This window comes from Scheffersomyces spartinae, assembly GCF_019049425.1.
Source record: "Scheffersomyces spartinae strain ARV_011 chromosome Unknown scaffold_11, whole genome shotgun sequence".
In the NCBI taxonomy this organism is placed as follows: Eukaryota; Fungi; Ascomycota; class Pichiomycetes; order Serinales; family Debaryomycetaceae; genus Lizanozyma; species Lizanozyma spartinae.
Window position 1 is genome coordinate 283,538 of NW_025065058.1, and position 18,290 is coordinate 301,827.

At 39.3% G+C, this 18,290-nt stretch overlaps 5 protein-coding genes and 1 non-coding gene across 6 annotated transcripts; 1 reads left to right on the forward strand and 5 right to left on the reverse strand.

The window, feature by feature from the left end:
• Window positions 1–13: 13 nt before the first annotated feature.
• Window positions 14–2,134, reverse strand: KQ657_000648 (uncharacterized protein; the record flags this gene model as incomplete). The annotated part of the gene is made up of 1 exon (XM_043191484.1): window positions 14–2,134. One exon carries the CDS (start codon window positions 2,132–2,134, stop codon window positions 14–16), a length of 2,121 nt encoding a protein of 706 aa, XP_043049127.1.
• A 1,039-nt stretch (window positions 2,135–3,173) lies between these two features.
• FDH1_3 (formate dehydrogenase (NAD+)) lies at window positions 3,174–4,298 on the forward strand (the record flags this gene model as incomplete). The annotated part of the gene is made up of 1 exon (XM_043191485.1): window positions 3,174–4,298. One exon carries the CDS (start codon window positions 3,174–3,176, stop codon window positions 4,296–4,298), a length of 1,125 nt encoding a protein of 374 aa, XP_043049128.1.
• Window positions 4,299–5,315: 1,017 nt separating this feature from the next.
• Window positions 5,316–5,711, reverse strand: IES6 (uncharacterized protein; the record flags this gene model as incomplete). Its single annotated transcript, XM_043191486.1, has 1 exon — window positions 5,316–5,711. The coding sequence occupies one exon, from the start codon at window positions 5,709–5,711 to the stop codon at window positions 5,316–5,318; it is 396 nt and encodes a 131-aa protein (XP_043049129.1).
• A 413-nt stretch (window positions 5,712–6,124) lies between these two features.
• DLD1 (Dld1p) lies at window positions 6,125–7,885 on the reverse strand (the record flags this gene model as incomplete). Its single annotated transcript, XM_043191487.1, has 1 exon — window positions 6,125–7,885. The coding sequence occupies one exon, from the start codon at window positions 7,883–7,885 to the stop codon at window positions 6,125–6,127; it is 1,761 nt and encodes a 586-aa protein (XP_043049130.1).
• Window positions 7,886–8,384: 499 nt separating this feature from the next.
• Window positions 8,385–11,810, reverse strand: MET10 (sulfite reductase subunit alpha; the record flags this gene model as incomplete). Its single annotated transcript, XM_043191488.1, has 2 exons — window positions 8,385–11,689; window positions 11,804–11,810. 2 exons carry the CDS (start codon window positions 11,808–11,810, stop codon window positions 8,385–8,387), a joined length of 3,312 nt encoding a protein of 1,103 aa, XP_043049131.1.
• A 225-nt stretch (window positions 11,811–12,035) lies between these two features.
• KQ657_000653 lies at window positions 12,036–12,107 on the reverse strand. Its single transcript has one exon. It is a non-coding gene; the product is annotated as a tRNA-His (tRNA).
• Window positions 12,108–18,290: the final 6,183 nt, after the last annotated feature.

Consider the following 18,290-nt stretch of genomic DNA (forward strand, 5'->3'; position numbering starts at 1 on the left):
TACTTGTCAAATATCAAATGAAAAGCTCACCCTCGAATTTTCTGGTTGGTGTTAAAGGACCAACCGTTTTCGGCTTCTCTCTCTTTGGTGGCGGTGTTCTCTTTACGGTATTGGAAGGTGACACCGAGGCGGTGGCTTTCTTGGGAAGTCTTCGTCTAGGACCTCTAGATCTACCTTTATTGGGGTGAGTTAACTTGGATTCTTCCACATCAGTTTGAGCTCTTCTTAATGGTACTGGTTCTGGGTTTGAATCTGTACCCCCAAAGCTGGACGTAGATCCGGTTCTTAATATCAGGGCAAGGTGATCTTGAAAATTGTTGTGCCTGACTTCAGAAGTAGATGTTGATGGTAACTTTGGGGTAGAGGTAGAGGTAGATGAAGATGTAGATGTAGCTGTCGTTGGTTCGTTTTCTTTAGTAGCACTTGATGTTATTGGCTTCTTCAGAGGTTTCAACTTCTCAAACTTCCGTAATGCTTCAGGTACTTCTTGTTCCAACTTTGGAGGCCTTTTTGTTGGTTTCAACTTACCCAAGGCTGCGAGTCCTTCCATTTTCATCTGGGGTTTAGCTAAAGGATTCTTATCAACATTCTTCTTGCCTAACTTCAGTATCTGCAGCTTCAATAGTTCCGTATCTTGAGCCTTGTATTGTTCTGATAATGACATTGGAGTCTTCTCGAGGTTTTTCCGTGAAAGCTTCGATAATGCAGAAGCTAATGTATCTTCTTCGGCTTTTGAAAATTCAGATACCGGAGGCTTAGAAGGTTTCTCCGGAGGTATACCTCTTCTTGTAGGAGATAGTTTTGGTCTGAGTCCTTCAGGGATTTCTTCCACTTCAGATTTTCTGTTTAAATCAGCCTGCTGTTGTCGAATAGGACTCCTTCTCATAGATTCAATTTTATCCGCAAATTCAAGTGTCTGTGTTTGGGTCTGTTGACCTGGTGGAGGAAGTGGCGATCTTTTCTTCAATGTCAGTAACATATTAACAAACTCAGGTTCGTTTTCTGTTTTAAGCTGGTCTTTTTCTAGTAATAGCTTACTCTTAACACTAATTGACTTTGGTATCAGGTATTTTGGTGTTGATCTATCATCAAAACTATGAGGTTCTGCTTTCTTAACCGCACTACTAATCCATGATGTCTGACTACTAGCACTCTTTGGAGATCCCTGCAAGTAATTTTTATTGTGGTTGGCTTCTGCACTAGTTGAAGTGAAGTACTGGTTTTTGGAAGGCTTGATAGGTCCAGTAGGAGATTTTTGTACTTGGGAAGCAGAATTATTGAGCGATGAAGTTATCCAGTCATTGGGCTTGCGACTGGATAACTTTCCTGGAGAGGATAATAAAGTTGTAGTAGTAGTAGTATTCTGAGGAGTAGCCGAAGTTTTGGGATTTGCCAAAGATGATGCTAACCAACCTCCAGAGCTTTGCTTCAGGGGTGAAATACTAATACCAAAACTAGTACCATTACCACTCAGTAAACTTCGAGGTTTTGTTGCTTTAGGTGGTGCTTGCGTCTTATCATTCAAATTCAAGTATCCACCTTTAGGTACATAGTTAGCTTTGGGCACGGGTATCACCAACTTATTTTGAGATTCCGTAAAGTGTTTCGCAAGCCGGTCTTCTCTAGAAATGGGTAATGGTTTAATATTATTGACTGGCTTGAGTGGTTTGGGCTTGGTTATGGCAGATTGATTGGATGGTGGCTCAACGTTTACATTGGAATCATGATTGTCCTCAGTGTCATTTGAATCATTGGCTTTTATCAGAGCTTCTATTTGTGAAAAGGAGCGATATTCTTTCTCCTTGGGGGTCGAAGAAGGTCCCTTAACGATATCTATCGGTTCTTTGTCAACACTTACGGAATCCAGAAGCGTCTTAGGTTTTGGTCTTGGTTTTGGTTTTAAATTTGGAGTGCCTTTCCTTGCAGTTGGCTCCGAAAGCTCAATAACGGAAACGTTTTCATTGTGAACTGGGTGTTTGGGGCCCTTCAATGGTGGTATGTTTTTCAGCCGTCGTCTTAGCTCGTCTATATCTCTTTGGAGGTCCCTTTGACGTTGACGGTCTTCCAATGTTCTCTCATGCGAGAGCTGAGACACGCTCACTAAAAACGCTGCAACGTTCTCCTCGGTTGACATAAAGATATTTTGGTATCGATGAGAGTACAAGGAGTGTGATTCAAATGTAAATAGTCAATCGATCTGGGATGAAAATCACCAGTCGACCGACTCGCACAAACATTTTTCCGTACCACCAATCCTCAAACGGCCTTACATTTCTACGTGCGTTTGTTCGTTCTGCCAACATACAATCTGTTGCCAATAAAACTATTTATCCGAGCTTCTTCAGTTAACACGACTACGCTCTTATTCTCCTATAATGGAATGGAGCAATATGCGCCGGTAAAAGAAAAAAGATAGTCTTGTAGATGTAACATTTGGCATACTTTTCCCTTCAATACTTGCTCTGCAGAATACATTGCTTGCTGAAATAGAATCACAGATAGTAATAGAAGAAAGGACAGGGTCATCCCTTCACGGCAACTATTGCTTAAGGTAATATTGGAACTATGGTTGGGTTATTTGGCGTTGCCCTTTGTGTCTATCCATTATGACAGGTCGGCCAGCACTTTATCAACTGTGAGCATTATACGGTAATTTTGTTAGCTCTGATTCAGGAGGAAGAATAGATGATACAAAGTCCAAAACCGAAAATGCAACAATCTAACCTGGGCATCCGTAACTATCCCGATGGTCCCGTTAATTAGATATACAAAGCAAACTTTAGATACTTGTCTCAAGAACTTTCAGCTCGGTTCTATTGATATATAAAGATTTCGGATGTAGCATAGATCAACGGCTTCGGTCAATGTCATTTTCTCGGTCGTTCCTTCCCTTTATGGATATCAGATCAAATATATGCAGCCCCACATAATTTTCCCGAACGGGTGTGCAACTATGTGGATGAAGGTTCCAGATAGATGCAAAATCTGGGGCAACCATTATCACTATGTTGCTTCACTAAGTTAAGTATGGATACCATGACATGATATCGTTCTGGTATAAATAGTGGACTTGTTTGCTCCCTTTTCCAAAATGAATCCATACATCACTATTAGCTGGTTACTCAAACACAGTTAATAAACAGCTAAGCGCTCTTAATTATTTAATCTCCAAAATGGCAAAGAAGATCTTATTGGTTCTCTACGATGGTAAACACCATGCTAAGGAACAACCATTGATGCTTGGTTGTGTTGAAAACGAATTGGGCATTCGTCAATTTGTCGAAAACCATGGCTACGAATTGGTTACCACCTCTAACAAGGATGGTGCCGATTCTGTGGTTGACCAAAACTTGAAAGACGTTGAAATCATCATTTCTACTCCCTTCTTCCCTGTTTACGTGACAAAGGAAAGAATGGACCAAGCTCCAGATTTGAAGCTTTGTATCACTGCTGGTGTTGGATCTGACCACGTTGATTTGGATGAGGCCAACAAGCGTAAAATCGGTGTATTGGAAGTTACTGGTTCAAACGTGGTTTCTGTTGCTGAATGTGTCCTTGAAACCATGTTGGTTTTAGTAAGGAACTTTGTACCAGCTCATAACCTTGCTATGAAAGGTGATTGGGATATTGCTCAAGCTGCTAAAATGGAGTTTGATTTGGAAGATAAGGTCATTGCCACTGTCGGCGCTGGTCGTATTGGGTACAGAGTGTTGGAAAGATTGGTTGCTTTCAACCCCAAGAAACTTTACTACTACGACTACCAAGACCTTGCAAAGGAGCAAGTGGACAGATTGAACCAGGTATCGATGTTGCTCAATGGTAGAGGCGACATTGTTGAAAGAGTTACCAGCTTGGAGGACATGGTTAGCAGATCTGATATTGTTACCATTAACTGTCCATTGCACGAGAACACCAAGGGTTTGTTCAACAAGAACTTGATTTCCAAAATGAAAGATGGTGCCTACATTGTTAACACTGCTAGAGGAGCCATAGTTGTTGCTCAAGATGTAGCTGATGCCTTGGCGTCAGGTAAACTTGCTGGTTACGGTGGGGATGTTTGGTTCCCTCAACCACCACCTAAGGACCATCCTTTTATAACTATGAGAAACAAGTTTGGTGGTGGTAACGCCATGACCCCCCACATTAGCGGTACCTCTTTGGATGCCCAAAAGAGATACTGTGATGGGGTAAAGGATATCTTAGAATCCTACTTTACTGGTAAGAACGATTACCGTCCTCAGGATGTGATCGTCATTGATGGACACTATGCCACTAGATCTTATGGTGATAAGAAATAAGTTGGGGGAAATGAACTATAAATCATCTTGATTCAAGTGAAATTGTTGATTTCTCTTTCATAGGCCCATGTTTTACCTCTTGTCGATATATCTGAATATACACCACCGGTTTGAGCACTCCTATCAGTTATTTGTACCCTTCCATTCGTACTATTGTCGTTAGCCATGCTTATTGTTGCCTTGATCACGATTTATCAGTGTCGTCTTCTGTTACATAATGTCTCCAGTAAAATTTGACAGTGAATATACTTGCCCCATTAACCACTAAATGATATCTCTTGGTTCACTCCTAAATCGTTTCGTGTTTGGTAATGGTCGTAGTAGTCGACCTAAAAGCACCGCGCAAAATCCAATTCACGGAAAAACTCCAGGTACTCGCGTCGTCTAACGATACCTCCTTCGAAAACTACCATCAATGGAGGGCCTTAAAGAAGATAGAAATATAGTATTTGTGGCGTTGATCTCGCGAGATGATAAGCCGCTATATATCGAGTCGTTTGACCCGTCAAATCACCCCAATCGATTTCTAAAATATAATTTCTTTGCCCATATGGCGCTCGACATCTTTCTCTCCCCTACCGCTATAGGGCTTCGAGAGCAACAGCTACAACACCAGAACACAGACACAGGAGGTGTGGTTCTTTTATTTATCCAGGATGATGTGGCGGTATATGGATATGAGACAAACAACGGTCTACGTATTGTGGTGGGGTTTAGTGACGAGGTAACTGACGGCAATGGTGATACTCCATCCGTACGTCCGTCACGTATTTTGAAGGATCTATTCCTTCGCATCCACAAGTACTATCTTAAAGTCAAGTGCAACCCATTCACCGCGGTGGACGAAGATGAGAGCGAACTTCTTACCAAGTCAGCGTCATTTGGTCGCGGGATAACAAGCATAGTCGACTCATGGAACAAGAAAGTCTAGGAAGACAATCAACACCATGTATAGCGATTGATCTACAGTTGATAATATACGATTCATAACATTGTCATTACTAGACTTCTTATATACTACTTCAATATAACGTTGGCACCACGAAGCTCCAAATAATTCTGGTCGACTCCTGGAGGCATATTCTTAATTACTTCTTGATATATTTCAACGTTATAGAACCGTACACTGTTAGCTGGACTCTTGTACTTGGTAGGCAACCCTGTGATATCGCAATAATGCTTCTGAGGACGTAAGCTGGGTGGAGCAGCTACGGAGTTATATGTTGGAGTGTCGAACTTGATGTTATCTTTGGTCTGTAGATATTTGGTCTCGTCACTTATTAATTGGCGAAGAGGTTTATATCTTCTTGTAGGCGGAATTCTATTGGGGTTCTTAAACGAGTGTACCTTAGTGGTCACGGCAGAAAGTTTGTGGAGGTCCACTGGTGTTTGTTGTTCATCCTTTCCGTTCATAATTGGACGTTGGTTAAGTAAAGGACAGTTGCAGTTAGAAGTAATATTGTTGATCTCTAGTAGTGGGAGAATATGTATTACGTAATATCTTACGTATGTATACGTGGTGTTCGGGTGTCAAGTATAAGAATATCTCGTGAACGGTAATAATAGTATAATTCAAGGTTAACAAAGAAGAGTGCGATGTCATATAAACACTTTAATAGCGACTCCGAATATTACTTCTATTTAATGGCTAATTAGTTAGGTGCAAAAATTGCTTATATATTTTCTTAAGTTCATGAAAGATTTCTACAGATATAGCCACCCGGAAATATTCACTGCCATCAATATAATCTACTCCACTCTAATGTCGTTGCTGTTCAATCTGCTCTATGATAATGTCTTCAATAATTGATATATATTAATAATGTCTAATGCAAACAAGGCTTTCCGACCTCGACGACATGTCCAGCATCCAAATGAGCCTGAATGGTGTCTTCTGGGTCGATTTCAAACACTTTATCAGGATTCAAAATACGACGAGGATCCAAAGCCATTTTAAGGTGTCTCATCAAATCCACAGCCTGAACTCCCAACTCTGCTTCAAGATACTTTCTCTTACCAATCCCAATACTGTGTTCTCCAGTACAAGTACCTCCAAAGCCAATAGCTCTGTAGTTCATTCTATCGACTATTGCCGCAATCTTGTGGACATCCTTGGAGTTGTACACGACCAAAAAGTGACAATTACCATCACCAACATGGCCCAATACTGAGTACCGATTATCAAAGCCATTTGCTTGTAAATCAGCATCAGTTTCGGCGATGACTTGTGCCAAATGCGAAATGGGTACGGCAAAATCCGTAACCCAAAGTTGTACATCCTTCTTATCCTCTAGAACGTGTTCCCCATGTTCAAAAGTTGACCACAACCCATTACGTCTTGCCGCCCATAATAATTGATTTTCATCTTCATTAGAAGAGTTTTCAAGCTTAACAACGTTGTTCTCTTTAGCAAGCCCGTTGACTATCTTCAACTGCTGGTCAATGGCATGTTTATCCGTTCCACCCAACTTCAAGAAAAGCGTAGGTTTCTCAATAAACTCCTTACCATCAGCACTAGAACTCTTATTAACGTACGACATCATGGTGGTGTTAAGCAATTCAACGGCATTCAACTGTAACCCACTGGTAATGATTTTCTGTGCAGTTGCAGCGGCATCACGGATAGTATCGAAAGTTGCGACGGTAACCAATTCAAGACTCAGTCTAACATTCAATTTAAGAGTGATCTCTGTGACTAAACCTAACGTACCTTCAGAGCCAATGAATAAATGAGTGAGATCATAACCAGCAGCACTTTTCCGAGGTCTTTGCTTTGTCTTCACCACGGTTCCGTCTGCCAACACTACAGTAACATTGATAACGTTTTCCTTCATAGTTCCATATTTGTAAGCATTGGTACCACTGGCAGATGTACCCACCATACCTCCAATGTTGGCCCCGATCCCGGGGTCTGGTCCAAAGAGTAAATTCCTTCCATCTTCACGGTCCAAGAGCCATTCGTCTAATTCTTGCCATCCAACACCAGGTTGGACCACTACGTCCAAATCTTGAGGGTGAAAGGCAAGAATTTTGTTCATTCGTTGGAATGAAACGGAAATTGAATATGGACCTCTGGTGTGCATGTTGTGGGCTTCTAAGGATGTAAGACCTGAGTTGGCCACAATAGGTACTCTATATTCGTTAGCGATTTTTAGGAGCTGGGATACATCTTCCGTTGAAGATGGATAAACCACAATCAGTGGTGTCTGAGTGGTGCTGTAGGGGTGGTGGATATTGAAGAAAGAGTCTGCAGCTGACGCAAGTACGTCTTTGTCCGTAGTTATGTTTTCTGCACCAACGACTTCAGTGATAAGCTCAACTGCTTTATTATAGGCAGCTTCATCTGCATATTGAGGCGTTGATAAAGTCTTTAAAGGCGAAGTAGACCGATCCAATCGACCCTTCTCGGGATCTGGAGTCAATTTCGATACCTTATAACCCAATAAACTACCTGTACCCAATAATGCCACTGCAGTTGCAATTGGCTTGAAGGAAGAAGAAGAAGACTTTGGTTGTGAGGAGTACTTTCTGACACCATTCAAAATGTGTTTTTGAGTCCGAGCAAAGGACAGAACCAATCTGCTCATAGTTCCTATTGGGTTACGTTACCTAGAACCAAATAAAAGAAGGGCGGGTATTAGTTCCATATTTATATGACTATAATTATATTTCATTCGATGTGGTTTCCCCCACAACTGCAACTGTGGCAGGACACCCCCACACCACATCCGGGGATGATGATGATTTCTACACAGAGTAACTTACAGATGGCGTGGAGTGGAATGATGGTGGGTTCCTGAGGGGGGACGTGTCATATTTACCTCATTTGTTACAGGAATATGCTACAACAGTAATCGTAATTGATAGCAGTGGGTAAGGTATGGCATATTGTCGGCATTAGGATATCCCGGAGTCGATTTTTTTTGCGCGGGATTGTCGTAGTTAAGTTCACGTCTAATACGGTGTCAATTTAAAGTTCTTCCGATGATTGAGCCGGACATTTTTTCTTTATGCCGACATGACATTAAAGCCACAATCGAATGAGTTGAAAGAGTATTGTCTTAATATATATATGGTTCTTCTAATCTAATACACTTCTAAAATGTAACGACCATCTTCCTTCATATCTTCAACAACCTTGGCTGCATCCTTAACTTCAACACCTTGTTTCAGGGCTCCATTGACAACAATGTCTTCCAAACAGGCAGTGATATCAGGTACAGGCCATGTAGGACCACACAAGTAGAAAGAACCATTCTCAATGACCATAGCATCTGTCAATGGTTCAATAGCTTGTCTGATACGGTCTTGAATATAAATCTTCTCAGGTTGATCTCTAGAGAAGGCCGCACCAATATGAGTTAAAACACCCGCATCCTTCCAAGCTTCCCAAAGTTCACCATAAAGATATTCTTCCTTCTTGTGTCTAGAACCCAAGAACAAGTAGATTTCTCCAAGAGCCATACCTTGTTCCTTTTGCCAAATCTTCTCTTCCAAAAAGGCCTTGAATGGTGCCAATCCAGTACCTAAACCAGACATAATGATAGGTTGAGTCGACAATGGTGGTAACTTCATCACAGAAGGCTTAACACTTACAACCAATTCATCACCAATGTTCAAGTCACTCAAGTACTTGGAACAATGCCCATATCTTAAACGGCCCTTGGGATCAACCCAATCAACAACAACAATCAACAAGTGAACAGCATTAGGATGCATCTTTTGTGATGAAGCAATAGAATATTCTCTTCTCTTCAAAGGCGCAATGATCTTAATTAACTCAGCAAAAGTTGGTCTAGCACTAGGGAATTCCTTTAAAATGTCAACATAAGTGGAACATTCAACTTCTTGTATCTTCTTTAAGTCTTCAGCTCCTTCGGCACTTGCCAATCTGGAAATTGAAGCCTTTTCCTTTTCATCTTCAGCAAATTCAGCCAACGCTTCATAGAATCTCTTTGGTGGCTTACCTAAAAAGTCAACGGAGTCAGCCAAGGCTTGTCTAGCAGACTTAATTTCCAACACGGAGGTATCATCCTTGTTGGCAACTTCAACCAATGAATCACCATCAACATTGTAGAACTTCAAGAACAGTTCAACGGCAGAAGAGCTATTTCTACCGTGAATACCCAAAGCTTCACCAATTTCGTACTTCAAGCCGGTTCCAGTAATATCAAACTCAATGTGGAAAATGTTTCTGGAATATTCAGATGGTGTCAATCTCTTGTTCTCTTGAACCTTGACAACAAAGTTCTTCACGGGTAAATCAGGTCTCAATTCTTGTTTAACATTGAATGCTTCGGGGAAGGTGATTCTGGTAGCCAAATCAACATAACCAGATTGAACATAGTCTTCAGAAACTTCTCCGTTATTACGAGGGTTAGGAGTAAAGGCAGTTTCTTTAGCAAAGTATGGCAATTCAATTACTTCTACTTCTTCTTCTTCTTCTTGTTCTTCACCTTCCTTCTTTTCAAGCTTTGTTTCTTCTAAGTCAACCCATCGAGGATCAACTTCAACCAATTTAATACCCTTTAATTCGTCAACAGTCTTGATAAAGTTGTCCAAGACAGTGGCCAACAATTCAAAGCCGTTACCATTGGCTTGTAATAACTTGTTGACAATATAACCATTCAATTCAGGCAATGCGGCTCTCCAGAATGCCAATTGCAACAAAAAGTCAGCAGAAAATCCCTTAGTGGAGTCACTGACTTTTTCTAATTCTTCGATAATAGAAAGATCAACAACTTGCAAGATGTTTTGGTTCTTGGCCAAAGTTCGCTTGAATTCTAAAGGTAATTTGACAACAAAGTCTTCCTCAATGGAAGCCTTGATTGGCTTATTGTTGACCAAAACGACCGTAGAACCTGGCTTTGCAGTTGCTAAAATATCATACGAAGTTAAGATAGAAGGATCCTCTACCAAGACAACGTTTGCAGAGTCGATTTCACTGGCGTACAAAGTGTTCTTTGGAGCTGAAACAATAGTAGATTGAAATGAACCACCATTGACACTGTTGTCAAACTTGTTACGAACAAAGATAGTCTTAGAATCATCCAAAGATAATGACAAGGCCAACTTATCAGCAACGGACACGAATGAACCATAATCTTTGCCCCAGATCAAATAAGCACCAGAAGGAGAAGTATTGGCAGTGACAACAGTGCCATTGGATAAAGAACTACTCAAAGAATCATAATCTAAAACCAGTTCAGGGTTCAAAGAGTCAACGAATGACTCAAAGATTTTGGTAATAGCAATTGGGGACCATTGGAAATCTGTACCATAATTGAATGATTCAACGGAGATTTGACCATTGACACCAGAAAGGAAAATGGAAGCGGTGATATCTGCTTTCAATTGAGTGGAGTCAGCAGGGCTTAAAACGATCAATCTTTTAGTAGAGGCAGGAATGGTTTCGACAAATTTGGCTTGGTTGAATGGTAATGGGATTCTAATTGAAATCAAACCTACTGAGCTCAACTTAGAGACAACATTCTTCAACTGAGTAGATTCATGAGAGCCATGAACAACAAATACAGTAGAGGGGTTTTCGGCACCAAAGTATTCGAATGGAGCGTATGAAACACCAGTTAATTGTTTCAAGCTTTTGAGAGCAGCATCAATAGCAGCTTGTTGAGATGCAACAGGCTTTGAAGTAGCCAACAAATCGACGTACAAGCGACCCAACTCTTCAACAGATAACAAGTTTGAAAATTTGGTGTAGCTCTTTGCAGAGTTAGGACCATCAAAGAGGAAGACTGAAGGAGATCCAGTGGAAGCAGCCAAGTAATGGTTCAACAAAGTTAAATGTTGTAATTCCAACCCATTAGACGAAGAAACAGGGGTGATCACAGGATAAGACAAAGCACGAGCCGTGGCTAAAGGAACAGAGTAGTTTGAATGGAACAAGTCCTTCTTGGAATCGTAATCAATACTTGAAACATTAAAAGCCAAAGGCAAAGTAGCAGCTGCACTTGAAGAATTAGACAAAATTGGACGCATATAGTTCAAAGTTTGAGATCCAGTAACAACAGAAACTGGTTGGCCATTAGTTCCATTTCTTGAAAAGTAACCCAAGATTGCGTTTGAAGCACCAGATCTGGTATCAAACTTATGGACTAAGGGAACAACTCCAAAGGAGTTTTGCTTACGATACTCGCCAGCCCATAATTGTAAATGTCCATCAACTAAACTCTCAGCACCAACAGTCTCATAGCCAAAGATCTTAGAGGCCACGGAATAGATAGACTGGTTGATAATAGTGTTACCGGAAACGTAAGCAGTATCACGGATCTCATAAGGATCCGTAACTGTACCAAAGGGGTTTTGCTTGACGATATCACCGCCCTTGATAGCGCTCACGTCAGCCAGCTTAATACTAGAGGAAGTCATCACTGGTATTCAAATGAAGAAAGAAAGAGGAGCTTAGAACAAACAAAAAGTAAGCTAGATCTATTTGCAACCTGAGGGCTTCTGAAAAATTACTACCTGGGGTTAAGTCAAACCACGTGACATTTGATAATTATGTTTTGTGCGACTTTTCGATAAGACGTGATAACTAGATAACTATTGTAATGATTGGTGGATTGAACAGGGTTAAGGCGCTAGCGTTGTAACAGCGACATTGTTGTCATTAATTTAGCTACCACTGAAGTTAAGTGTTTTGCTACAGATGAAGAAAAAGGAAGATTAAGTAAACAAAGTGATGTTTAACAAAATTTTTTTAAAAAAGAAATGTTCTGCCGATCCCAGGAATCGAACTTGGGTTTCTTCGGCCACAACGAAGTGTACTAACCACTATACTAGATCGGCAAATCTATGTTTTGGATTGGCGACGTGGTCTTGATATAATTGATTCAATACTATGTATAGGAAATTACTCGCTCTTGCTGCTTACACACTTAGGTACGGTTAATCCCTTCGGGACATGTTAAAGTTGAGGGTAATACGGGTTACTTAGGCTCCCTTCCGGGTTTGAGAAGCTCCTACAAGGACATTTCCTCTCTGGGTATGGTTAACCCCTAATTACAGGCTAAGGACATTATATGGATCCTATGTGTTTATCACTTTAAATAAAAACAGTGGTATGTAGTGTGAAATAGACATTTGGCAGGCTGAATCTCAACTAAGAGATATCTGGGTTGTTACATTTAGATCAGTCTATGGTACTAGTTATGTAATCATAAGTGGTTTTCCCACGAGTATATGGAATCTTTCAAAAATAAAAAGGGAAACATTCTCAATTTTTAGTCGCCGAGGCAGTTGAAACTGCCGGATATCTTTAACGGAGGTAAATTTGTTAATGGTGGTAAACAATACAGGGAACCAGTTTAAATCCCTGGCCTCAGATAGAGGGCCCTGAAAAGTCCACTGAACGTATCGTATTCAGTAGAAATTGCATTCGTAAAGGTGTTTAAAGTACTGTTCTGTAAAAGTCTTAGTAACCGTACATTCCTCGTGATCACTTGTCCATAGTAGGCAAACTACACAAATCATTTCAAGGTTATGGGAAACGAAAAATACACTACTACGTAAGGGATGCTGAATTTTTTCACATGTCATATTATTAGGTGGTTGTACAGAAGGCAAAGCTCACCTTGCTAAATCATTAAATAAAGCTAAAATTAGACTAAGTTGATATACCAAAGAAGTATTGAATACGGAAGACACAGTATGCTTATAATAAATGTCCGCTTATTGTTTCATCACAACGTATAAAGCATGAATAATTGCTGGGAACCACACAAAGAGACACAAGACTAGATTTATACCAAGTTGAGCACCAACACCTGCCTTCATGAACACAGCTAAGGGAGGAAGAAAAATAGCCAAAATAATAGCAACAATCTTTTCGGAATCCATTTTATATACAACTTAGGTCTTGCAGAACGATTGATTAATTTGAACCAACTAAAGAAGGTGTAGACGGTTTACTCCGTAAGTAGGCGGAGATTATGGGGGTTTGTATGTCGACGTTTTAAATGGAAGCTAGCGATCACGTGACTCGATGATCATCTAAAAGGCCATTCATGCAGGATAGGAAAAACTAATAGAGCCATTCCTTAAGAACAAAATAACAAACTGGAGCTGAGTATAGTTTTGAAATACCTTCCCTCTGATTCCAGTACATTATTGTTTAGTGATAGCATCATCTTATATAATCTTTTTTGTAACCTTTGAATTAGTTAGTCGCCTGTATTGTTCCTTCCTATTGTTGACGATGGTTGCGAGACCATCTTAATGAGCTTGGACTTGTGTGTTTTCCTGGAATGGGAAGGGCATTAAATTTGAAGAAATGACTTTAGATAAAAGTCAACATGATTGTTTAAAGTAGTTCTAAAATATAGTATTGTACAACTAAGGTGGAGTGTAATAAAATATTGGCGGCAAAATTTAGGTGGGTTGGAAAAGTAATCTGGAATGCTTATGTTTGGTCGAGATTAGCCTTCTACAAGTAGAGTGATATATCCCCGTAATTCCGGGTTCTTTACCTTTTCTGTCCCCGCTTCGCAAGCATTTAATATATATAGTCCCAACGACTTTCCAAAAGGGCTTGTCCTGGTTTTCTGGGACCTACGGGGAAAATCCTATATTGATTCATACATTCAATACAATCTCGAACCTAGCAGCTTAAAAATATAATGGTTTAAATAAGTACAACAGTAATATGGTAATAAATTGACTATAGCACTAATGATACAACTGAGCTTCATAAAGGACATAAATCCAAGCAATAAGCTCAAAACAAGTGAGCGCTGAAGATCAGGAGCCTTTTTCTAACTTGTAGCTTAGGTTCTTTGGCGGTTCCCATGATAATGCAGTATTGCCTCTGGTACTGGGCAAGCTCCATAAAGTGAGGAAAAAAGTAAGAAACAATGTAGCACGGATGCTACATGGAAGGTCAAAATGTAGATTGCAGGAGAAAGGAAAATCTAACCTTTCTTAATATATGGATTAAGTTTTGAAGCTAAGGCTTGAAAGCAACGCAATCATAGTTAAAGACAAAACTGATGTTTAGAGTCAGCGTTTGTATGTATTGACAAAAATTTTGGATATTCACTTATTTCTAAGAACAATCTCCTTTGATACATTTTCTTTCTCATTGTTTCATTAAACCTACTAAACCTTTTCTGTTTCGGCTAAGAAATGTTTTAAGTTCATTCTTGCAAATTAGAACTAACACAATAAGAATAATTATTAGTCCCGAAAGTCTCTGGTTATTTTTTTCATCTTGTTACTCGCTGCATTGTGAAAAGCTAAAATATGAACAGCAGCATAGTTGGAAACCTGAGTGAATTCCATAGGTATTCCACAGATGTAATTTAAAGGATGGAAATGAAAGATCGTTGCTCGTTGCTTTTCATTCGTTCATTGTTCTAAGCGTCACAGCACAAGAGTTTTTAATGTCACTTTTAATTCAGTTCTTTATTGCGCAAGACCGCACTTTCTCTTTCGTTCCAAAAAGCAGCTGGGATTCTGATAACTGCAATATTTGGTAACAATACTCAAAAAAGAGTATTTTATACGATGTTATTGCTAACATTTTAGTTCAATGTTCATTCCTGGTAATGATGGATAATGCTACTGACGACCACATGTACTAATTACAAATATGGAAGTATTGTTGTAGCAGTTATCATCATATTTGTCATACCGTATACCTTCAAATAATCCTAGCATTTGGTAAATTGAGATAACACTGATTTCCTAGTTTGGTCTGACAGAATTAAATGACTGTAAATCACACTATTAATTAGAGGAAAAAAAGCAAGCAGAGTGTGGTGGTGAAGCAACGTTGGTAATAAATAACATACCCATAAAGTAAGAACCACTAAATTTAAAGCACATCATTGTCCTATGTTAAGGATTTTCCCTCTAAATAACTCCATTTTATCATGATGTAGAACGACGCCTGGATAAGATGACTATTTAAAAGCGTTCGATCAGTGAACTTACTTTCTGACAACTAAGTTAGTTGTTCCGGGTACTACATTATCGTGTGAGTGCATCGCAGTGGCTTTTTGATACACGCTAGTTGGGAACCTTTTTCTTAAGTGGAATGGGGTAAGACAAAGGCAATGCTAACTTAATCAATTTATTTCTAACCTGGCTGCGAAAAACCACCTGGTAACCAAGCGTCGGATACTGCATGTATTGAGGTCAATCATGATCAACAAAGGCTTGGTTAAAACTAACATAGTCACCCTTCTCATCGTGTAATGCAAATATGCCAGAGTCTTTATTATAAGATCAGTAACAATACACGTGGTTAATCTCGAGTCCAGGCACTCGATTTGAATACTCGTACCAGCAAAACAATAGGTGTACAATCCTAGCGTTTAGGTGTCTCTGCACAATGCAGGGACCTTATAAAGACTCACCAAAATTACATGCACTCTTGTTGTAAAAGTCCGGGAGCAAGACTAAGAAACTTATCTAAAAATTGCAATGTTTAAGTTCGAACATCACAAGTTATGAGAGGAACAGAAAAGAATGCACATTTTGGTCTATGTCTTGGTGTAAACTGAAATTAGTTAAAGTAAATTTTAATTACTTCCTGGTGAGCTTCATAGACTTGCATATGCATGTCTAAATTACATAATATGAGAGTGAAATCGGAAAGATCCTCTCAATTAGATTGATGTTGTTCCGGGACTGCTCCTTCAAGCATAGTATCTTTAAAAATATCCTCATACGAACGAGAGCCCCGTAAAACAACTTGAGGAGAGAGCTTATTGTTTCTTAGTAAAAGGGGGATGTCAACTTTTAGTGATTAGTCCTGGATCAAAGATGGTTTTGAAAACTTACTCAAAATCAAAGTATGCTGATGAAAGTGCTTAAATATACAGAATTTTTATCTATTGTTCTCATCAGGCACTGAATATGCATTCGTCCCCGAGTCATCAACTAGTCTACATCTCTTTACGAAGACTAAGAAAGGGACGCAGAAATTGATGATGAAACTCAGGTCGTGAACTGTTATTTTCAATTTTAGATCTCTTCAAGAACACAATTGAAGTTGTATTTATTTTTTCTGAATTAATTGACCTTTTGTAAGCCATTTCTTTTGTTCTTAATTTTTTTGGAGAAGGTCAATAAATGACAAGTGAATGTGGACATGATCTTTTGGAAATCATCATCTAAAGCAAAGTTTATCGTTAAAAAATACTGTTCTATTTGAAGAAGGGAGTAAGTGCCAACGATATGACCTCAAGGTTCTCGCCTACAGATAATGTTGTCTACAGAACCAAATCTCTGATTTAAAATCAGCTTTCTGCACAAAAGTGCCTTATATGAGCGAATCTTCGAAATTTACAATCAACATCATATTTTGGTAAGCCACAATATCATTCTTTTGGTCATGCGAGAGAACTTCCTTGATGTAGATAGTGTAATTCTACATCTATAATGTTCGGGGAAGCAAACCCAGTATTATAGTATGATACTTCCATGGATATTATAGTACAGGAGCAGGTAAAGATGAGGGGTCGCCAGATCAGATGAGAGGGTGGCGTGGAAGAAATATTAACTTCATTTTCGACATTATGCAGATTCATTAAGTAGATATAATCTCGTTAGTGAAATAGACGGAAAGTTTTTGCTTGTATAAATTATATATATGGTATTGCATTTAAGTCTACCGTACTGCATGGGGCTTAGTTTTATTGCGATATTTTGTATGTACTAAATGGATTTTCATTTACAGTAATATCTTTTGATGTGATAGAAGATGATTAACGTCAGATAAGATGATTGCGACCACGATATTGGATACTCCCATATTTGCATTTCCCAAGTACATTCTAATGACAAACATTTCAATGTGATAAAAATGACCCATTTGTCTAGGCAATAAGTAAGTAACCTAAGAAGTCTTTCCTTATTGAGCTACAACCTATTAAGTGTAAAGAAAAAGTTACACAACCTCGAACTTTCCTTCACAAAATAACTGGGGGATTGTTGAAGTAATAATATTTTCGGTATCAATGGCTTTAAAACACCATACATGTTGAACCAGCACCTGACTTATGGTTGGATCCCCATCAGCACAAAACCAAATTTTAAGGGGATAGGGGATCATTACGTATAGTCATTCCCTCAATACAACAATGTGTACCTTACTATTAATGAACTGTGGTAAAACGAAAAAGGTGGTAAACGTCAAAGTGTACGTATACGTTTTTTAAACTTGCCGGCGTAAGCCACACCCGCTTATGCACATATTCACTGGACTCGAACCATTATGTTTTGCTTATACGTAAATAATAATGGAAAGTAATATATAAAACTCGTAGTGTGGGTTTTGGTAGAAGAACGATCGGGATAGTTGGCCATAAGCATACGTAGGCAGATTAAATTTTAAGGCGAGCAATATATGCATACGGCGGTGTTGCTGCAACGCATGGAATTGCACTTGGAATTGAAAAATGTCCACCCCCCTTAACTGCACCCAACAACATCCGATAAGATTGGCATGGAAAATAAATGATTCAGGATCCTTAAAGGCTTCTTGGTTTGGCTACTGTATGGGCAATGGTCATTAGTGCATGAATATTTTCTAGAGCAAGTGCATGAACATTCAAGTAAAAAGTATATATAGCAGTGATGGTTCCTTAAGTTAGTCATCCCCCCCTTTCACATGAGAGATTTATGGAGTCTTTGTAGATCATCGAAGTTATACGATAAGAAATTTCAATATAACTACTACTACTGAAACCGTTTAAGTGTGGTACAATTGGTACACTTGCTTGAGTCCAATTCCCACCAAGGCCAAAGTTGATAACTAAAATAAAGGCGAATTTTCGAAGAAAGTAACTATTAAGTAACGATTGGCAGTGGCATACGCAGTTTTCTTGATATTTCCGCTGCCCAACATTAGTATTTACTGACATATACATAAAGAGTATATTAATAGCACTTATTCTGATTGTGCACCAGGGCACTACCTTTCCTTTCCCCACACATTCATCAAATAGATAGCCTTATCGGAGGCTA